The sequence below is a fragment of the Neodiprion fabricii genome, chromosome 3 (assembly GCF_021155785.1).
Source record: "Neodiprion fabricii isolate iyNeoFabr1 chromosome 3, iyNeoFabr1.1, whole genome shotgun sequence".
NCBI lineage: Eukaryota > Metazoa > Arthropoda > Insecta > Hymenoptera > Diprionidae > Neodiprion > Neodiprion fabricii.
In genome coordinates, this window is record NC_060241.1 from 7,534,591 (window position 1) to 7,558,133 (window position 23,543).

Below are 23,543 nucleotides of genomic sequence, written 5' to 3' on the forward strand. Positions count from 1 at the left end.
AATTTGTAGAACTACGTCACGTGTAGAAATAAACTTGTGTAAACAAACTTGTAGAACATTCGCATGTAGAATTATTTTGTAGAATCCTCATATGTAGAATAATTTTGTGAAAAATCATCACACGTAGAAACGAACATGCAGATAGAAAACTTGTAGAACAGTCGCATGTAGAATTATTTTGTAGAATCCTGATATGTAGAATAATATTGTATAAATCATCACACGTAGAAACAAACATGTAGAAAAAAAAAAGAAAACTGTTAGAACAGTCATATATGTAGAAATGGACAAGTAGAACCAGCGTACGTGAAACTACGGGGAGGAGTCACATGTAGAAAAATTTAGGGTTCAGACGGAATTTGCAGAATCGATTCGTGTAGAATTATCGGACCTCCCCCGTCATAAGGCTCCGATACCGTCCCCCCGAAGGAGCGAAACAGGGTTGCGGCATGACACCAACGACGACCATGCGACCGCTCTGGTGACGTCGAGCGATGTGTTCGACGGGGGAGGGGATATGCTACTCTTGGAAATCTGGCTAGCTGCTGACCGAGGACTGAGACCAGCTCTATAGCCCGTAGCACACACTCCGCGCGGTAAAGTCGTCTCGGTAGGACTCCCTGAGTTTAGTCGGCTCGTGGAAGTGGACTTGGCAGGTTCTCGTCCTCGTCGTGAGCTTTGCAGTACCTCGCCTTGTCCAGATCCAGATCCAGATCCAGATCCAGATCCAGATCGAGATCGCGATCGGCATTGGGACCCTCAAAGTTATTACACGCGTGTATAGTCAATATACATACGCGCATATATATATATATATATATGTATGAAAAGAAATATATATATATATACGCTTCGGGCAAGGGTCATTCTAATTTTCACCATAAAAATTAATTACCATGTTCGGTCGCTGTTCGGATTTTCAAATCATAACACTCAATCGAATTGCAGATACTACTTACGCTCGTTCTATCTCGGTAAACGGACTCTGTGATGTTTGTGAAATTATTCTAGTGTCTATGATGTGAATACCGTGCAGGGATTTACTTACGCGAAGGTAGGTGAAACCGATCACTACGTAGACGTAATTTTTTTCGGTAGAAAAGTTTATTTTTTCACTCATAACTTTGCTGTCAAAATTTTCTTTCTGTCTTCGCGTCTTATAATTTCACGATATCCACGTGTTGAACTCACCTACTGTAATACTCAATAATAATTTTATGGTATGCTATTTTAATTGTACTTGAAAAATTGAAGAGGTGAGCAGTCTTCGTTCTGATGAACAAAGACAATCGTTTGAAACTGGTGACTTCGATGAAAGATACCTTTCATCTATATTCTCAATACACATCCATGTAACTATGTTATACCTTCTTCGCCGGAGATAAAAATGTTGCAAAATCACGACGGAGAGATAAAACCGTAAATCAAGTCATTCCGACTGCGAGCACATATTATAAATAATGGCAGAAGCGGTCAAATTCAAAAATTTATGTACCGCAACACGGTGTACATTATATACATACATACATAATGTATAACTTTCAAACGCGGGTAGGTTATAATTTAAGAGTGAAACGGACCAAAGATTAATATTAAATTGTAAACACGTGATACGATAGTTTTACAAAACTTCCTCTGACGTAAATACTGAATAAATTAACGGAATCCGATCGTCAAACTACTAACGCAAAACTTCAACGTAGTACTTTGCACGCAGGCAAGCTGGCATTAGAGTAATTAAAATCGTAATTGGGCTCCGTATAAATCGATGTATCGATTAGCCAGCGAGTGTTTCACGATCTCTTTCCGTCTTACATAACGTCGAACACCTGTAATATCAAAGCTGCACCAGAGCCAGACCGAACCAGACCATATATACTCACGTTACACACATTACAGAAACCATCCACGTATCTACGGAAACTGACAAAATTGACTAAAGAAAAAAATTAAATAGACGAAAAATTTTATCGGTACCGGTCACTTCCCCGCCTGTTGAAGACTCATTACATATTTGACTTCGGAATTTTTCGCGACGCTGTTAGTTTCGGCTCAATAAAAACGCACGTTTATTCCGAGCTCGAAAACGTTGAATCTTTGCATAAAACTAATCTTCCGCCGCTAATCGTATGCATCGGAAATATCGAACGATAATCGACGAACTTGCCATCTCGATTTGTCCAGTTAGACACATAGTTAGACATCAAAAATCCGGACTAACTGAACTTGTGACTCCCCGTCTTGTGTTTTAATTTCACTAGTGCAATGTAAATTTGTGTATATTATGCGTATATGTATCCTTCAAGTTATGAATTTTAGCAAAGTCAATCCTACTGCGATTGAGTTCATCGTTCAATTCCTTCGAAATCAATTATCTCGAGCGATGAAAATTTCTTGGGGTGGCTACACAAGTAGCGACGACGTCACGCAGCGTAGTCAATCAGAAGCGAGGGTTCGATCGATCAGCGTTACAAAGTCCCTATCACGGTAAAGCAAAACACGGCTTCCTATTGGTGGTGGGTTATGACGTCACGGCCGTAATTCAAGCGCGGCGTGAAAATTCTGATGGTAGTATCAGGATCGGAATTATTGACGGGGTGAAGAACGCAGGGTGATATTATCTAACCTCTGATCACTCGGCACGTAGTTTACATCGGCTTATAGATATTTATACGATATTGTGTATCGAACTGTTGGTTAAGATGTAATATGTATTTCTGGAATAATTTCAACACGCCGCGGTAAAATGGTCACGTCCACGTGCAAAGTGTTCCTGTAAAATATGAGTAAACCTACGCGTCAAACGGACCACCAACAAGACTACGAACGACACGCACGTTAGCCTGGCAAAGTTATAACTACCTAGCTTCTGCTATCCATCCGCAAGGCCTTGCCGAGAGTATATCATAGATATAGGCATAATGTCGAAGTGAGAAACGCGAATTGAATATCAATTATTGTTCTTCGCGGCAGACGTGCAACGTGTTACCATTATGAAATATGCCTCCGTTTGGGGGGGAAAAGTATGTCTTCCGAAAGAGAAGAAAAGAAAAGAAAAAAAAAAAGAGGCACATATTTATTTTTGTTTGCGTATAATGATAAACAGTTCGGCGACGAGTCGTCTCGAGTCATTGTGCTCGGACAATCGCCATATCTTCCGAGTTCTCGTGCGAAGAAAGGCATTGTTTCCATGATGTGTATGAGAATTTGCATGATTTTCACGCGAGGTGATGCGGGGATCGTTTTGGAATGGAGCTGAACAAATTTCGATCAGCACGTGCCAGTTTCCAAGACGTCAAGGTCGATTTGATCCCGCTCCCTGTCTCATTTTCTCTCTTCAAATCAATCTTCGAAAACTCTCGTTTCTTCTGACAGTCTCGAACCGTAATCGAAGCAGAAATAACACTCGACAGCCCCGATCGACCCACTTTAGATACAGATTGCGCTTCAAAGTTCAATGGCACCCGATGTGTGAGACCGTAAATGGGTTAATCACCGTCGGTTATTCCGGTTCCAGCTGTTTCAATTATTATCACAGTGAAAAACGGAATTTATATTAGACTCATTCTCTCGCAAGAATCTCGAATTCTACCGACTAACATTTATCGATTTTGATCGAGGAGAATTTTAAGTCTTTGCGAGGCGTTCGAGACGCGATCGAAGACGTATAAATGGAAGAGAACGAGGATCGAATAAACAAAAATACTCATTGAACGAAGTAGGAATTGTTGGGCACGCTACGTAACACGCCTAAAAACAGCTTAATATTTAACTCGTACACGGAAGGCGTTAACAGCCAGTTACACGTTACGTTGAACGATTGTGTCCGCACGTTGATGTGTCATAGCAGCCGCATATAATGTAATATAATGTAGTACACGAGTATTTCGTAATATTTTAATACATGTTCACCATTCATATATAATATTACACAAACTAAACATCGTGAAAATTTTATTCGTGGTCGTATCTCGAGAGAGAGAGATAGAGAGAGAGAGGGAGAGGGAGAGGGAGGGTGATAAGACGATCGACAGATAAATAGCGAGACTTGTGTTCGGCGTATATATATAGATATACATGAACTGAAAACGTGCGAAGTGATGAATATATTACGCACAGAGTAAAACAACGCTAGCAGTTTAGTATCGGGATGCATAGGTCACGGTTACTAGTTAGACAAATCGCGTCTATCTCTCTCGCGGCGAAGATGATTCTGACGCTTGATTATTATACTCTCACTCTCGCTGTCGAGAGCCGATGGATTATTTATGTTTCAATGTGATGCGTGGATATATATATATATATATTAGACTGGGATAAAAAAAAACGAAGAATATTTTCTTTTAATGGTACTGTAAAAACGTTGTTCATGACGACAAATAAAAATTATCCTGAAAGTTTGAGCCCTTAATATTAATATTGAGGGTGTATCGTTACAGCTATTGATTTTTTAACAGTTACCGCATTTTTTTTACCCAAAATCCGTCAATTATCAATCTGAAAAATTTTATCAATTCATATTTTTGAAGGAAATTAAATTTCCTACAAAAAAGCTCTCTTACTAAATTTACGTAGATCGAGCCGTTTCCTTGTAATCGTGCCTTAAACATTGATTTGTTTTTTCAAATTTTTGTTTGAATTTTTGATTTTTGTAATTACCAGAAAAATCAATATTTTGATAGATTAAACCATTAATTTTGGGGGAAATTTGATGCTCTACAAAAAAGGTCTCTTAACATTTTTCATGAAATTTACTCCTTTAAAAGTTATTCGACATTGAAATTACTTTTGAATACAATTTCAATATATATATATGCATACATATATACAAGTCTGCATTGCAACCGTCTTATACTTGCAAAATATCGGATAAATATATGCAAGAAAGAAAAAATAACGACGAGGATGCTCTGCATTTTTCATCTTGTCCGTTTGAATTCGTGAAGAGTCAAGTCGATCTGGCATTAACATTCGTCCCGGAAATTCTATTTTCTACCCTCAAATTCAACGATCATAATAGTAAATCGTTTTTCGGCTCAAAGATTTTTTATGCCAAATAACTGGGAAAAACTAGAGATTGTGTAATTTGACTTATTCTCTGATTACCATAAAACGTATTGAACTGGCTTACTTCTAGCGAAGTAAAATAATTACACGATTAAATTTCGTCAACGTTCGCAAACTTGAAATTCATAATTACACATCATTCGGCTTCGATTTTAAAATCACTAGATGCGGCTATTTTTAAACCTGCGGAGACTCGATTCGACCATAGAGTACATAATTCCTATAGCGTTAAGTACTCGAGAAATTTTCACGTGTGAAAATCGATACAATATCGGAACATGGAAAAAGAAAGAATCGAGCGACAGAATTTTTCCGGCACAATATGTATTGGGGATTAACAATAAGCTGCTCCAAAAATGCTGAACAAGCATAATACGTTTCATTCAGATCCAATTTGTGCCTTGTGATACGTGGAGTATAGCGTAACATAATCAGCGGCTTATTTATAAGATGCGACGAGATTTAACACTGGAAGAAATATTTGCTGAAGTAACCTTGACATTCGATCTAGTCATAAGGATTATGAAATTTTCCATTTTATTTTATCGTGAATCGTGATTTCCACGATAACTTCACAGAATTATAACCTGTATGAAAGAACCCAGTGAATCCGGCAACTTGTTCCATTATGTACACACAAACAAGTGTGAAAAATAAAATACAAAAAGAAATTAAATCGTACGGAAAACCTACATGTATATTATTTTTATCCGAATATCTGCAAGAACCATTTTTACTTTTCAATGTTGTTTACTCTCACGAATCCGAATAACTGAAATATTTTTGCCTAATCCTTACAGTTACACAGAACTTGACAAAGAATCTGATAGTTATTTCGCATGCCAACATTCTGATAAAGTATAACAGCGAAATACAATACAACAGTTAAAACATCGAATAAACGATCTTACATGTGATTCCGTGAATGTTAACAGGTGCGAATATGTGTACTAGGGTGGTCCTTATATGGGTTCGACAAAAAACTCACGATGGAGCGCGTCAAATCGGTTCAAAATATTGAAAAAAAAAATCCCTAACTTTTTCAGATTCTTATTTCATTCCCCTAGTCTCCCTGTTTAAGCGGGAAGTTTCAAACTGTTCAAAAACATTGTCATTCACTATATTTTGTACTGAATTTTATTTCAAGGTTATTCGTAGACAAAAAATCCCTATTCTGGAATATTCAATGATATTGTACTTCTTTTAGTGGAAAAAAAAAAATCCTCAATGGTGTATTCCATTAGAAACGTGTGCTACAGTATTTTTTTTTTTTTTTCAAGATGACAAATGATTAGATTACGTAAAAATAATAATCCCAATATTTGCATGTCATCGACTGTGATATTACGTAGTGTTGATATGTGGGTATTCCATTACAGTACCGACTAAATGAATGTTAGTGTTTTGTTTCAATTTTTTTTTCCAGATTATATCTGACTGACAAGAAAGATATGTTTTTTTTTTTCACTGAAAAGAAGATGAATCTCACTAAATATTCGAGATTATAAATTTTTTCCGCCTACGAATAACCTTGGAATAAAATTCAGTACAAAATATAGCGAAGGAGCGTAGTTTTGAGTAATTTGAAACTTCCCGCTTAAATAGGGAGACTAAGGGAATGAAACAAAAAATTGAAATAATTAAGGTACATTTTTCAACATTTGGAACTGATTTAACAGCCTCCGTTTTGAATTGTTTTTTTTTTTTAGCCTACGTAAGAACCACCCTGAATTATATACATGGATTATCGCGAGTAACAAGGGGAAAAAGGAAATTTAAAATGAGCACTGAAAACCTGCGGTACCGAATTATACACACATTCGTATGTATAAATGTCTGGGCGTAAAACGATAAACGCGTACTCTAAAGCGGATTCAAATAATTATAATGTATGTTAATTTTGTCGTTAATTGACTCCAAATGTTTGATTATACATATAGGGTGTCCGTAAAATGTCTCTTCTTTTATATTTTCATACGATTTCAAAATCTGACACGAATACTTCAGGTATTATGCTCATCAGCCTTTGTCTTTATAATGTCAAGGATGATTTCTTCTTCTTTTTTTTTTTTTTTTGCATATTTCTCAACGGTTTTACTTCTGTCGGCGAACCTTCCGACAGATACACCCAAAATTCAAAACATTCTGCGATATTTTGACACAGTTTCAACTTCAATCCGAAACTAGAGCTTTGACAACTATCAAAGAGATTGGCAAAAATTCGTAAAAAATCTATTAAATCGTATCAAAGTTGTTTTAATTTTTTGCTTTAGCGACTGGCTTGAGGATTCTTTTTGTGTGGACTCCAACCTTGAAAAAAAAAATCTGAGGAGCTAGATGACAAATATCTCATAACGTTCATTCGAAACGTAACACTGCAGTTTTGAATAAATCTGTATTTTTTGGCTCAAGGGTCAAATTTCTATTGTCCAGATAATTTCCCACGGTGGTTTTTCATGCTAGCGCAACTAGTATCGTTGACTTTGTAACCTGATAAACATTACATTTGTCACAGTTACCAAAAAATTCTGTTTCAAAATGGCTGGTTATCGGTACAATAACGATTTAAATATCGTACAAGTTACTAGAAAATTTCTTAAAAATAACTATTTCGTGTAATTATAGTTATCACTGATAAATTTTATGGCTAATGGACAATTAAATCAGTAAGATTATTAGACTATAAAATTATTTCGATCAAACAGGGCCTCGAAATTAAATTATCGCAATCCGGTTACAAGAAAATACAGTACAAATAACCGCAACGAAAAACAACAGTTTAAAAAATGTTTAAAAATTCTCTAATCACAGCTATAAAATTAATTTTCGTTTTTTACTTAGATACAGATTTTTTGGCAGTGATAGAAAATGAAAACTAGTTGATAAAAGATTTCTCTCGGGGTAGGAAAGTTCGTTGGCGTTCACCTTGTACAAGCAATGCACACACACAGGTAACTAACTATGTACTATGTGTGTAAACAACAGTGGGTGTTGTAAGAGAGAGAGAGAGAGAAAGGCGGTGTAAAATGTGTACTCTACACTCAACTACTACATTATACACACTGTGCCGTGTAGAATTGAATCAGCCGATTTTCGCGCTTTGGTTCTGCGAACGAAAGATAGTGAGAGAGAGATAGAGAGAGAGAGAGACCATTGATATCGCTGTGTTATGTCACGAAAATTAACATATTATTATAAGATAACTTTGGGGCTCTAGGTTATACGTTACTTGTTACATACACTTTATACTGTTAGTCAGTCAGTCCGTCGTTCGGTCGGTTAGCCGAAACCTCATCCGTGGGTTTTTGTATTTGGTACTTCTTTTTATTCTTCGTTACAATTTTTCCACCACTGAAGATTCTACCATTCAATTTCTCCTCATGTTCAAAAGGTTTTTGTCAGTCAGTCCGTATTTTGGGGTACGGTTCGCCGAAATCTCATAAACGGAATAGAAAAATCTGTTTGCTGTGTCGTTTTGTTTTTTTTTTTTTTTTTTGGAAAAAAAAATTTTCCAACATATTTCTATTTACTCGCTGCTGGAGTTTTGTGAAATCTTTTTGCATCAATTTATTATTTCAAAGTGTAAAGCTAATTATTGCAGTTTCGAGTGAAGTGCAGTGATTTTTTTTTTCAGCAGAAGCTTCTCTTTCGTTCCGTTTCTTTATTCTATTCCCATAGCCGCTATTGCCAAATTGATAGCCGTTAAGAGACGACGAATATAAAGTATAAGACCCAGTTGAGTCGACGCCGAAAGTGACGGGCAAATATTTATAACGACAAGCTTTTCAGGCAAAATCACACGTTTTGTCCGTTATACATGTATCTCGTGAACGTGTGAAAATTTCTTCTGTATTGTGCCCAATTTTTTACCCCTCTCTTCCTACAGTCATCTCGTATCGTATTTCGTTTTTCACCGCTCTAGAGAAGATTTATTATTCTCTCTTGCCTAAGTTCAACACGTCTTGCAAGTATACAGTCACTGGGTTTATCACGCGTCGGCATGAGAACGAATTTTAAAAAGACGTCGGCTTATAGGCAACCTCCATTATTTCACCGCGATTCCAATGTCACGTGCGCAACACACGGTATAAGTCACCGACTGAGGATTAAAATAGACCAACTGGCTGTGCTAATCTAAGATTCTTAGCGCTGCGTGATGATCGTCCGTGTTTGACAGGGGATTCAGCGTAGGGAAATTCCACATTCGAGGTGATGGAGAATCCTTTATTTTTTTTTTTTTTATATACTTCCAAACCAGTTCGAGTTGAAAAAAATTATAGTTACCGGTTTACCTTTCATGGCGAAAAACTTTTGTCCAATTTTGGCCAACTTTGCACAAATACTTGAATAAAGTCAATCGGCAATTAGAGTTATAAGTTGACTATATTTAGTTGATTGACTTGTTTTTTTTTTACTGCCAACTTCGACAATCGATGTTGACATAGATCGAGATTTTCTCAAGTCAACCGTATCGTTTAATGAATAAACCCCAGACTCTGCATTTTTGTTCGTTCTTTAAAAGCGTCCTTCGTCTTATCATATGATTTTTACGCACAACTCAATTCGCAGGCTAATTATGTAAAAGAATGTGTTCTCAACGACTAGTTTATCGCTCACCGCTTGCCGTCCAGCGGGCTAAACAACAACGACAAAACAAGGACGCAAGCTGATTTGCTTCTTTTCGTCCTGCTATCATATCAAGTTTTATATTGTCGTTGCTTCGAGCAAATCAAATTCCTCATATGATTGACAATTGTAGCAGCGAATACGGCATGAAATCACGTTGCAAAAAATTCCCACTTTATCAAACTGAAAAAATTCGATATACCGAAGAAACAAATTTAATGTTGGAATAACCAAAAAATATCGCATTTTCGACCGCAATCACAATTGCGTAGTAAATTGTGCCACATCTTCTGGTACTAGCAATAACATTCTAAGGCTTTTGTAACAATAAAAAGAAAAGAAAATTTTTCTCGAAATAGTTTTTTTTTTTTTTATTTTTGTCTGATCTATACTTTATTATTATCTATTACTTTATTAAACACGAACTAATCATCAACGAATGTAGTACGCAAGAATACTGACGGCTGAATAAATCATTCGTACGTTGCGATTACTCCTCACGAAGCTAATTACATTAACGTATTTATTTATTTATAGTATATTTAGCGAGCATCCGAGACCCAAGCGTGTCTCTTTTATCGATACTGGGGATATTTATTATTACATCTTTTTCCGCGCACTGAGAACGTTACGTGCGCGAACGTCTGCGGGCGAGAAGACGGTGTTTAAAAACAAACGGCGAGTTTTCCTATTTCAAGGGCATCGATGCTATTAGCTATGCACGTTTACCGCGAACGCGAAACATTCCATGGACGATAAATCGACGATTCGCGTCAGTGTGATAGGTATTACACATAAACGTGTGCAGGCTTCCATTCTCATTGCTCATCTTGTCGTACGACACAATCTCGGGTCAAAGCGAGAGGCGATTTCGGAGGCGCCACAGTTTCGTCTTCAAAAATATAAAAGAAGCAAAATAAAGAGGAGAATAAAAAAAAAAAAAAAAGAAATACAACAACTGTCCTCACAATATTAATATTAATTGCATTAAAGATATTATTAATTGGGAATAATTTGTGATTACGCAGACTGTTTCATTGCACGTATTATACGTATACATGTGTGCAATCTGCTTGTCAGATTGAATGATTATAACTGGCTTGTACGTTGACGCATGACCGTTTAATTTTAATTAAATTTAATTAAGGTTGATAATTTCTCGGGAAAAACGTAATCGTATGGGGCCGGTTGTTGTGATTGAAACTGCACGTTTTTGACTGGATTATTACAGGATTTATGAGAATAGGACGTAATTGAAAAACAAAATTGTTTGTATTCTCAAATCGGAAGTATTACCTCTAACGTAACGAACAAAAGGTCACTTTCGATTTGAAAATTGTGTATCTTTATTCCCCCATTCCTATTCATCGTACTTGTTTTTCTACGTGTCATGGACCTTATGCACGTTTGTGTGAATATAGATGTAAAGTCTGTCCGTCAGGTTAGGCTAGATTTAAACCGTAATCGACAAGTGAGGCGATAGATTTGGCGACCCTAACCTACTATGAGCCGCGGCACGAAATATAATGACGTCAATGCATTATTCTGCGGATATAGAGTTTTGCTTTTCTTTTTTTCCTCGCACAATAGTGTACGGTAATTATAAGGTTGGATAATAAAATTCAGTTGTACACAATGTGTGTCTAATATACAGGAATCTTACGCAATGTGATGTTTAAACAAAAGAACGCTCGATGAACGTCTACAACCGAAAGAAAGAAGTAAAACAAAAATATTAACGCATAATATCGTATAATGGAAATGTATACCGGGAGAATCTCTTGAAACTTGAAAATGAACCGCGCATGCGCCAAATAATTCAATCTCATTCGTCGACGAAATCTTCCCGCAGCGATATTTTTGTCTGCGATGCAGGCGGGCCAACGTACGCAAAATGTTTAGGCACGTTTGAATTTTTAAAGAGCATGAGCTTCAAGTTTCAACCGTTTTTTGAAGAATCAACTTCCCGGCACAATAACAAATGCTTCCGAAACCTTTCCGAGTCAATAGCTCAATTATTTGAGATTCTAACCTCGAAAATTCGTGTCAACTACACCGCCGCCAGAAACAGAGTTTTGACAGCTGAAATTCGGGATTTCCAGCCTGCACGAACAGCCCATAAAATTGGTGCATGCGCAGTTGATTTTCAAGTTTCAAGAGATTGTCCCGGTATGTGTGGCAGATTATGATTCGACTCTTGGAAATTTCGCATGTAATTGTTGTTTTTTTTTTTCTTTTAATGCGGCCCATTGATTAAAATCCAAAACCAAAATGTTATTGCTTGCAAAGGTTTAATTTTTGAGTTATGATTGACCAGAATTTCAATATCCCATTTTCTCCAAAAGAAATGTATTTCCACGTTTTACAAAATATATGGTACTCTACCTTCTCTCTTGAAACGTCATTAAAATAAGCTGATTTTCAATTTTTCCGTCTGAATATGTTATTTATAAGACTCCAATTCGATCTTGGAATGTATAGCTAAGCCTGTATTCTTTCAAGACGCATTGTCAAATCTATAACGCGAAATATGCGTAACTGACGAGATATTTCACAACGAACGTTGAAAATTTACAGCTGTCTAAGTTGTACCTATTCTTATCTCGAACGCTTGAAAAATCATTTAAAACGTTTTTACATCACAAGGAATGCGTTCTTCAGCAGGGAAGTTGTTCAGCAATCTTTGGTATGAAAACGTCAAATATTTCTTTATCGACGTTACTGCGTTATAATTTAGATAATTCATGAGTGCAATTTTTTAAATATACCGGAAAAAAAAACGGTGAAATTCAGCAGATTAAGCGTGTAATTGCACGAGTCTTGCTATATTTTCGTGCAGGCTGGCCACCTCAAGCTTCAACCGTCAAACGCGGCTCACGGAGGTTATGTTGGCGATAGGATTTTTTTGCTGTCAAATTGATCGCAAATAGTTTATACTGAGATTTGGGCTAGTTTGGCAAGCTTTTATCGTCGCCTGACTAACGACTGATCAGAGTCATGATAACCACCTAGTTTTAATTCACCAATTGACGTGGGAAAATTTGACATCCCATGCCCCGTTTCGCGTAAATTGGCTGCCCTGCCTTGCAGACAAAAATACTACCGCGGTGCGATTTCGTCGATCAATAGAGCTCGGTTATTTTTTGCACGCGCAGTTGGGCACTTAGTCTGTTAGAATTTGCCGTTTACTCTCAGTAACTTTTTCGTCACAAATCATTATTTCAAATATAGAAGTATCGCAGGTGTGGAAGCTTTTCCTTTCCCGATACGTGGTGCATCGATTATACTCGACGGTGACAAATATCTCGCAACGGCTAACTTTACGTCGATGTTTCTTTGGAACGATGCCAACGAGCCAGATTTCCCCTCTCTTTATCTATAACCTATCTTCTTCTAATTATCTCTCTCTGGCCTTGAATTCGCTACGACTTCAGGATTATTAGATACTATTTTTGGCGTCAGTCCGATACATTTACTACACGTATGATAACTGCCAACTCCGATCTCCGTTCCTGGTCATCTCTCCGACTTATCGCCGTATTATTTTTACATTCCTAATATGCCTCAAATTACGTTTTCATTGTTCCCGTCCGGTGGGCGGGCCATTTTTATTCTTATTCGAAGCCTAATACTCTCTTCGTGACGCGAGGATCCTTCGCCGCAAGAATACCACTCAATTATTCTTCCTCCTTTCTCTTTCGGTGGGAAGAGTTTTCCCGCCAAATCGAATCTCGGCCTCCGCGCGCAACGCGCCAAAGTCTGCATAAGGCGCGTCGACTTTGCCCTCGTTCCTAAAGTCATCGCGGCGGGTCCACGCTGACCGTGACTTGTCACACAGTGTGCCGTTCGCCGTGGGGCAAACGCCGCGTTCACGGAGAACGATCGGTACAAGTGCCGGGAAGGAACGAGGCAGTCATCGCACTCCGTATACCTAACTTACTGTAAGGTTTCACCGCTTGACAATGACGCGGAGGTTCCAAGGGAGAGAATAAGTTGACCTAGACCACGGACGCCACGCGAGGTCACTAGCCTCTCCTGATGCTGATATTACACCATTCGCAGCCGAGACACGGTTATTGGATCGACTATACTTTGTGCAATACTTTTTCGTACCGTGACTGATTTTAAAAATACCCTCCTTCCCGCCCTTTTTTCGTTTTACCTTTAATTACGATTTTGATTTCCACAAACTGCAACGAGACCAATAATACTCAAAATATCTAGTATGAAGACATCAACTTTACCTAATCCTCAGAGAATAGTGAGACTTGAAAAAACTTGACTTCCTTTTAAACAAAAATCTACGTAAATTTCGATCCGATCATGAAAAAGAATTGGAAAAAAGTGTACTTGATTTTTTGCTACTCGGAAAAAATTAATATACTTAATTGGATGGTCAGGTCAGACTAATAATAAAATTTGGATGAAATAAGATCTGTTTTTTTGGTTATAGTTTGAAAATATAATATTCATCAACCGACTTTGAAAAAAACTGACCTGATTCAACGTAAAGACTCGAGAAAAAATGAAACTCGCCAAGTTTTATGAATCGAGCAGAGTTTGACATTATCTATTACAGGTCTGGAATACACCTACCACAAGGTACATAATTCAATCATCTATTCTTAGTGTCTTCCGGTCGTTGGAAACCCGTTTCAATGATTGGAAAGATAAATATAATTAAGCCGAAAAATGAAAAATGGGTGAACAAAAACAACAAATTGCGATACTTTTCAATACAGTTATATTTAATATTAATGACGAATGGTTTCGTTTCTTTTTAAACAATCTCAGGAATGCTAATTTATTTTTAATATTACGATTGTCTTTCAATCATGACCTCAAGTTTCTCACGAAATAATGAATATACGTTTGCCTGATATGGTTAAAACACGACACTGATTAGTTCATACGGATGTCTAGATATAAGGCGTCTATCTCCGGTATATTGTCACTGTTGACAAAGACAATTATTACCGTCCTACGGGACGTAATTATAATACTAGCCGTAGGTAAAGGTGAATGTACATTGTGAATGTTGCCTAATTGCTTTATACCAAATAAAGAAAATCCCGCAAGTAACAACGACGTAAGTCACGCCGCCTACGGATTTCCCAGCAAATTACTCTCAGAATATTTATTTTATTGACCTCGCAAAGAATATCGTGGCGTAAAATTACAGCCGTGAATAATGTAACTCTTATCAGTACGCGATTATATAATACGGTGATTACGCTGCCGCACAGTACGAAAATATGGTCAGGGTTACTACGACTGCGTGTGGATTGTACGAAGTTACCGCAATAAAAAAATTATTCAAGGTCCCCGAGGAGACAATATTGGTTTACCGCAGTTTTATACAATTGAGCTGACAACGTATATCTGATCTAGAAAGGCATACAGATATCTCCATAGCCGATTGGATTTGTTTCGACCGTTTTAAAATTCGCTCGATTGGAATCCGAAGTGTGAACTCAAAATTAGCCGACGGATTTTCGGGGCATGACGCGAACCAAACGCTTTCGAGACGGAACATATGCGACTTTTTATCGTAGCCGATGTTGTAATGATTCCAACGAGCCCTGGCCGATCAATTTTCGACCAAGGAGTCGTGAGATATAACAGTTTGAGTCTCTGGAGACGAAACGTGGGCGCGAGTAGCTAGAATAGCTGCCGTGGCACTCGCGCGACTAGCGCTATCCCTGCGAAGAAACTTGCGATATCTCGAGATCCGCTTGTCTAATATTAGCGAGTCGTAGCTCGATGGATTTCTCTCGACGGCGGCTACGTCGTGGACCAGAAAAAGATGTAGATTTTCGCCGAAAAAAAATTGACTCTTTCTGTTCTATCGCAAAAAACTCTTCAATCATTTCGCTTTCCCCGACACTGGTCTGTTCGGGTATAAAAAATCGCATACGATTAACTCGTTACAACCTACCCCCACTAGGCACTAATCTTGATTTTCTCAATTTTTATGTTTCAGGTGTAAGACGACGTATACGAGGACTCGAGCAAGGTGTGCGAAAAGAATTGATCGACACTCCGAGAGTCGAGGATTCGGACCGATTTCGGCGTGTAGCTTAACAGAGTTATACTCTTTAAATTGGGTTTCGTTATTCGGTTGGTAAGAAATCATAAATCCAAGATTCCGGAAAAAGTAGAAGTCAAATCTGGATCAACAAGTCGAAGCCACCGTCGAAAATGTCGAACTCTACTATCACGGTGCGAGTGTACGCCTTTAACCATTTTTGGCAAGGCTGATACACTTAAAATCGTTGTTACTGGTACAAAAAAATCATTGCGAAAAGTCACACCGTATTCTAAGATTAAGATTATTCGAACAGCGAGAATTTTTCGAACGTTTTCGTTCTAGTTGCTTCCCTTTTGGACGCTCTCCAATTCTCGCTGCACTGTCGTAGATGTATTCGAAACAAAGCTTTGAACATCAAGTCCACCCGATATTACACTGCCATTAATAATATCACAGACCCAGTGCCATTTTACAACTGCCACTAATTTTATAGTTCGCGTTAAATAACCTGCTCCTGTTGGTGCAGTATTGTTATAGACAAAACGAACGATATTTACGTACAGTCATAAAATACAACACGTGAAGTAGCTCGATCTTTCGAAATCGAAATAAAAAGTATTTAAACCGAAATTATCTGACAATCGTGTTTGTTACTCTGATGGAACAATCCTGAACACTTCGAATCAGTGAATCATTCGTCGAGTGTTGATATCTTCCCTAAAAGTGTTTTGAAGTTTTCGAACAATCGGCGCGGATTTCGATAACGAAAAAACGTTACGATGTCGCGTTTTGTGGGACGCGCTGCAACCGCGGCGGCATGCGTCGCTATCGTGCTATTGGTCGTGCTCCTCGTTATTCTTTGGACCGGTGTCCGTTTCGGTACCATTTCTGGACCGTCCAATCACCGCGACCTTCTCAACGAAACGGTCACACCTCAAGGCCGCGAGTTGTACGAGGAATCGGACCGACCACCGGAAATCGTCACTGGAGCTTCCATCGCCTTCGATCGACCGCAGCACCGCTTTGGCGTGAAACCAAAGACTTCTGCGGAGGCCGAAGACTTGAACGACAAAGGTGAGTTTCTTGTCCAATTTCCGACTGTTTGCGCGAAGCGTGTTTGTGTAGATTTTGACGCAGAAGCACGTGGAAAAAAAGTACAAACAAGTACATCTAATCGAACTGGTAGCTGGCTGTCTTATGTGGAAAGATTAGCCGATCTTCGTTGACAGATTCAGAATGGCAGGTGTGTCGAAATCAGACTCAAGTATGAACTAGTTGATATCATGTATAGCATAGGTCATAAAGCAATTATCTTGTACGCGAAATTCGTTTCTACATTAATCGAGTGGTCGTGGGTTCAAAGTTCAGATTGATCGTTAAAATAATGATGGAAAATATACATCGTATGAACCTTCATATCTGCCATTCGGAACTTTGATCTATTCAGAGTTTCGACCGTTCGAGGTTTTGACCATTAAGAATTTTTGGGTCTGTTCGGGGATGGATTCGGAATTTAGAACATTCGGCATTTCGACATTAGATTTCATTTGAAAATCTCAACTTTGACTTCCATTCAATCAAGTCACGTTCCTGTATATTTTTATAATTGGAGACGTATAAGGATCATCATTTCTTCGTGAATGTTACTCAAGTGTGTATAACGAATTTTGTATCGCCGCATTCCTCGGCTCAGGATCCTGAACCAGATCCATAGTCTCGAAGTCCATTTTGGTGTTTTGAAGCGTTTCGTGGTGCTGCTAATGCGTGAGTCAGAATTCCGAAGTCCGAACGAAGCGATAAGAGGAGACTAAAAGGACAGCTACGTCGTTCCTTGGAAGCTTTCGGCTTCTCAACGAGCAGATATAAGTTGGCCCTAGGCGACAAAGGGCTTCATCCCTATTATCTCGTAAGCATGTACGTCAAAGTGAACACTGGACAGCAATTATGGATGCCTCTATGAAACGGCACAATTTCATCGTTTCGACAAAGGCTTCCATTACCAGCCTCCCATTATTCCCATCGGCTGTCGCATTCCGACTGTCGCTTGGTTATTGTTTTATCCTCTCCGTTCGACTTGTTGGAGTCAAAAGCAGGTCGGTTCATGGGTATGCCGTTTTATCGGTTATACCTGCACGTACTCAAAAACTCTTCGGAGGAATCTTCGCCGTTCCTCATCACTGTTCTCCATTGCTTTGTCACTCAGGCTTAACGACTCGCGTATCACGGTAAATTAGTTGTCCTTCGACGCTACCGAAAGTTTAAGTTCCGAGTTCACGATCGTTGACGAAAAGGTGAATCTCATGTTTCACTTACGACTAAACTGATCTATTAGATAATAAAAGTCGATTCGTGCCTTACGTCGATGAAAAAGAATCAGCGTAGGATTCAGAATCGTTATTATATAGGCATGAATCCCAACTTTGACGGATTCGAAATATTTAACTTCATATTTTATTGCTAGTTCACTGATCAACGGGAAATGATTAGAGAGTTATACACAGAAATAGACAAACTTGCTCTTCTGAAAAGGTGTCAGAGTGAAATAGAGAAAAAAGTAACGAGAAAAAAAAAAGAAATAAACATGAACACTGATTGTGAGTACGAGACGAGAGATATTTGACTAACGCGTAAGTATTGAAGCTCACTGTTATAGAGCTAATATGGACTTTAGCGTCAAGTTTCAAGCTAGCCTTACAAGGTCGTCAAGCTTCCCGAAGGCGATGTGTCAACCGTACGTCGAAGCCGGTAGTTTGCGCTGTATGATTACATAACGGTTTTCTTGTCATCGAAATCACCAAGGCCAGATGGATTGCGATTCGTTAATTCTCTGGAATTCTCCTAATTAAATTGCATCGTAACCTAACGCGAAGCAGAACGTGTGAAGGAAAGGGGAAATTCGGCAGCTAAAAACTTTTGACATCAAGTTCAGCTGGGATTTTTTTCATGAAAATAAAATAAATATCGCCTCCAGGTTTTTGAGAGTATCGACATATTATTATAGTATATTACGTATAATATATTTCTCTGTGTATTTTCAAGGAGGGAAAACAAAGTGTTAAAAAAAAATTACCGGAATAAAATTTCTGCTTACTTTACGTTTAAATGATATACACAGAAAACAGCAAAGTGCGATATTTGCATTATTGTCACACACACAGCGACTCGATGATTCATCGACACCGTATACGTATACACCTATGCAATATAACGTATAGTAAAAGTCAAATTATATCCGTAAGTAGAGAAATGCTCGTTTCTGACGGCCCTGCACGCGTTACGGCTATTCCGGCAAAGTGGTGCGTTTAGATGTAAGAGTCGGATTTCTACCTCCGTCAGCAGACAGACGGTATCACGTGTTTGTTTCTACCCGAGTCTTCTGATAATTCCGTTTTCTTTTTATTATCTATACTTTTCGCGTATGTACACTGCTTAGGTTTCGGGTTTTAACTTTAAAAAAATAATACATCAAAGTTAGGAAAGTCTTCGCGATGCGATCAAGATTGATCGGTTTGTTCGACTGTATTTTTGTTTAATTGTAAGTCAGTCGAGGTACAGAAGGTTTAATTAAAAAAATTATTTTCTCTTACAATTTTCTTATTTTATTAGTTTTTCTAATGGTTCTTAGTTTTGAGAAAGTCAGGTGCAATTTCACCGGAATCGTTCTAGATTCAAATAAAAAAAAAATCCATTTCATCCGTTAATTCTTCTATTCATCTGCAATCTAAATATATGAAAGAAGAAATCCAACGCCCTGGACCTAAAAACATGAAATTTGGTGAACATCTTTCTCATTTTGATTTCCACTCCCAAGGGTGTGATATAAAGGGTGAAACGTGTTTTTCACAGTTTTCTCGATATCACTTCACCCCGGCAAGGTATCGATTTGGTTTTTGTTTGTAACGGTTACTCGTTTGAATATCTAAAAACGTTTTCAAGCATTTTTCGAAATTCGACTCGTAAGGGGATGAAAATTGGTGAAAAGTACAGATTTCTCGGTATCTTCAAGGCCCGACGCAATATCGATTTGGCTTTCACTACGGCCTACCATAAAAAAACTATCCCCAAATAAATTCCCAATGAAGCTAATATCCCTCCCATGGATAAAAATGGTTGTACATAATGAACTGTTCCACATTGAGGAATGCGTTTTTTTTTTTTTTTATTATTCCGGAAAGAAAAAACAATCAACTAGTAAAATTAGTATACATATATTAGTATTAGTTTATTGCTCTTCAGGTACATTTAACCCATAGCAAGGGGATATACAGTTAATACATAAATATACGCATTACAGTTTAATAAGTGATTCAAATAGTAGTTTTTTCAGATTTTTCGGAACCATTTTACCATTTACAATTTTTTTTTTATTGGCAAAATAAAGAAGAGAAAAACATCTTGCGAAAAATCTGAAAAAATTTTCAAAAATCCCATGTGACGTATAAAAATGTTTCAGCAACCATCCATAGCAAATCGACTTCCGCTTCTAATTTTATTAACGTTTTTTTTTTTTTTTTTGGAAATACCTTGAAAACAGTAAGAAAGGAAAACCGGTCCACTCGGGGTCCAAAATTGAAAATTTTTACATCTGACACAGGATTTTTCAGAATCTTATCAAAAATTTTAATTTTGGTCGGTCGATAAAATCGTTTCTAAAAATTGTAGGTAATTGAAATTGAGTCAAAATAAAAAAAAACCGAGTACACCTTTCAAAGTGAGAACGATCGCAGAAAAAATCGCTCGCCAAATCTAAGAGGCCAAGGGTAAAACCCAGGTCGAATCGGCGTGGAATGCCCCATATATATATATATATATATATATATATATATATATATATATATATATATATATATATATATAAACGAAGAACTATTTTTTTTTCTGCATTAAAAAAACAAAAACAAGCAGAGTAAAATACAAATCTGTACACGTTGATAACTTGGTACGTACCGGTAATCGTATATGATGTACTTTGCCCGTGCCAGAAACTCGACAAAGAGTTGAAAAGAGAAAAAAAGTGGTTTGAAAAAAGCAAATCGGTGGAAGGATGCGAGAGAAAAAAAAAGAAATCGAAGAAGGCTTACGACGGTCACGCCTGCAGACTGCGCGGCACATACCGCCGATCTATCTATCTATCCGTCTAACTATATACCAACATGTGTGTACGTACCCATAATGATACCTGTGCATCATGCGGCGGACGGCTGTCTTCCACAATCACTCTTTACACTTCGGGCTGCTCGCTAATAACGCGATGCGACGTTGATCTTCGTGTACCGTTAATTCCATATCAAGCATATGTATATAAATATATATATATATATATGTATGTATACACGACGTATCTTACAAACGCACACAAAGAACGCCCGATGTGTTCAGTCTATGATCCGCGTCGAGGACACGTGCTAATTAGAATCGTTTACATTGACGGTACCACCAATTCTTGTCCCATTAGCCGACGGTGTGTATATATGTATATATAACAGCCCACAAAACTCTGCAAATTATTTGAGGAATCTCAACGAATGTGTGCGTGTGTGTGTGTGTGCGCGCTAACTGGTGGATCATGCCGAGAACCGTGAGGACCCTTTGGAGCGTTAGATTTTAGGTCCGGCTTCGTCGAGTTGACGTCATTTTTTATTCTTCATCTTATTCTTCGTTGTGGCAACCGTTGAAAATCACCGACGCTACGGAGAGAGAAGAGAAAAGAAAAAATGTACGAATGGCTCCAGAAATTGCCGTACATATATTTACCGCGACAAATGTGGAATCTATGCTACATTTTTTTTTCCATGCGGACTGCCAGTTTTGGTTGCACAGATTTTCACTGAAATTTTTGAACAAAATTTAAGCAGGTCATAAAAATTCGTTCTAGAAGAAGGTTATCTTGATATACATATTTACATGGTTAGAATATTTTGGTTTCTATAAAGATCTCTGCAGGTTGGTCGAAAATCGATAGTTATTTATAATATTATTACGATCTAGTTGTACGGTGAGTATTTGTCCAGTTTTTAGATACTCCTAAGCCATACCACCACCCGAGTATCATACGATACTTGATTTCAAATCGCTTCAAAATTGACAAAAATCAGGTAGATTCGCTCGAATTCATTCTACGATGGCTAATTTTATCAGGAAGACCGTAGATTGTTCCCTGACAATAAGTTACTAAAACCGATTATCTTGTTTTCCAGTAGTCAATTTGGCTGATCACAACCAATATCGATGCAAGGTTGTAAAGTTAAATATCCAACGATGCCAAAGTAACGAAAAGAAACCGTTTCAGTGATTCCGGAAAGAATAGTCTGTTGAACAAAATGACGCTTCGTATAATGAAATCGAACAAATCTGTTAAATTTTTAACAGTTTCAAAGAGATTTGAAACGAAGCATTAACATCCAAGCTTTCTTTTTTTTTTGTCAATTTTTCGTATTTTCAGAGAGAGAGAGCCGCTTAGCTTTGGAACACATGTGATAATTTCACGAATAATCAACGTACGAAAATTACTAAAAAGTGTCGATTTTCGTTCAACTAACCTCCAGTATCCGTGTCCACTTGGCTGTTTACTTTCTCATATCCGCGTACATTTCCTACTCGTAGCACGTGGTAAGCGGCGAGTGAATTCAACGACCTTAACTTCGGAATTGACAGGAACTTTTCGGCCTTGACCTGTTCGTCCTCACCTTCGTCTCTCCGAATTAAGAAAGATCCCGGAGTAAGCAAACTCATGTAACGTGTCATACACTGCATCGTGTGTACGGTACACGACTACACGTATGGCACTTTTTTTCTCAAATTTTTTCAAATTTATTTTTAATTTCAAAATGTGTGTACGCATAGGGTAAAATCAGCAAGAAATACGAAACGATTTGCATGTGCGATATTTATATTTCGTTTTTCTTCAACACCTGTACATGTATAATATTACGAGTTTTACGCGTATATCGCGTATAAGAACGCATACTTAAACAGTTACACAGTCCACACTCAAAACGCCTTCTCTAGAATTTACCCTTACACGTGTACAGGTATACCTGAAGACTTTCACTTATATTCCGTGCATGGTTATTCCGTCCGTGTGTTTATTATAATTTTTTTCTTTTTTTTTCACTCGCCGTTGATCTTGTTTCTCCTTCTTCATATCTTTTTTTACATTCGTTAAATAAAAGTCATCGTTAATTAATAGCTTCGTTCGCCTGCCTGCACGGCTGTTAACACGCGTTCAATATTCGTGTATATTAATTATACTTTCTGATTATGCAACGGAAAATATCTTACACTAGATATTATGTTAGTTATCATACCCGCCTGTCGAGAGAGCAGTTTTATGCTTATACCCGTTAATCCAATCACGGATCGATTGCTCATTTACAGTGCATTTATAACGCATTTGCTACCTAGCCATACACTGATTGTGAGTAATTAATATGAATGTAATACGTGTCAGACATTGCGGTACAAATTACGTTCTCTCTCTCTCTCTCTCACTTTCGTTTCGGCTTTTACCAATTTTCTCACCCAATGTTAAATCCATTTATTTCGACATTTAACACCATGCACGCAATTCGTCAATTATCAGTTCTAACCGTGTAATTTGAAGTTTGCACGACATGTGCTTGATTGTATATCAGTAACTAATTCGCTGGTATATAATGGTAGGTGAATATGATTTTACTATCCTTGAGATGTAGTATCGTATCTGCACAGTATCTAAAAGAAATAATAAACGAGTTGGGCGAAAAAAGAAATCAGGAAAATTCCGGGAATTCGAACGTGTTTGCTTTGCTATAAATAGTCTGTAATTTGAATTGAAATT

At 37.7% G+C, this 23,543-nt stretch overlaps 1 protein-coding gene across 3 annotated transcripts in view; it reads left to right on the forward strand.

Annotated features, from left to right (window-relative positions):
• The first annotated feature begins 584 nt into the window (after positions 1–584).
• LOC124177643 (A disintegrin and metalloproteinase with thrombospondin motifs 9-like) overlaps positions 585–23,543 on the forward strand; it is a 175,880-nt gene continuing 152,921 nt past the window's right edge. For 2 of the 3 annotated variants that reach the window (XM_046560229.1, XM_046560231.1), the window contains exons 1-2: positions 585–1,054; positions 15,677–16,798. In XM_046560229.1, coding sequence (XP_046416185.1) covers positions 16,504–16,798 — 295 coding nt within the window. In that variant the 5' untranslated portion in view covers positions 585–1,054; positions 15,677–16,503. The remainder of the gene's footprint in view (positions 1,055–15,676; positions 16,799–23,543) is intronic. The other variant, XM_046560230.1, reaches the window with a different exon arrangement.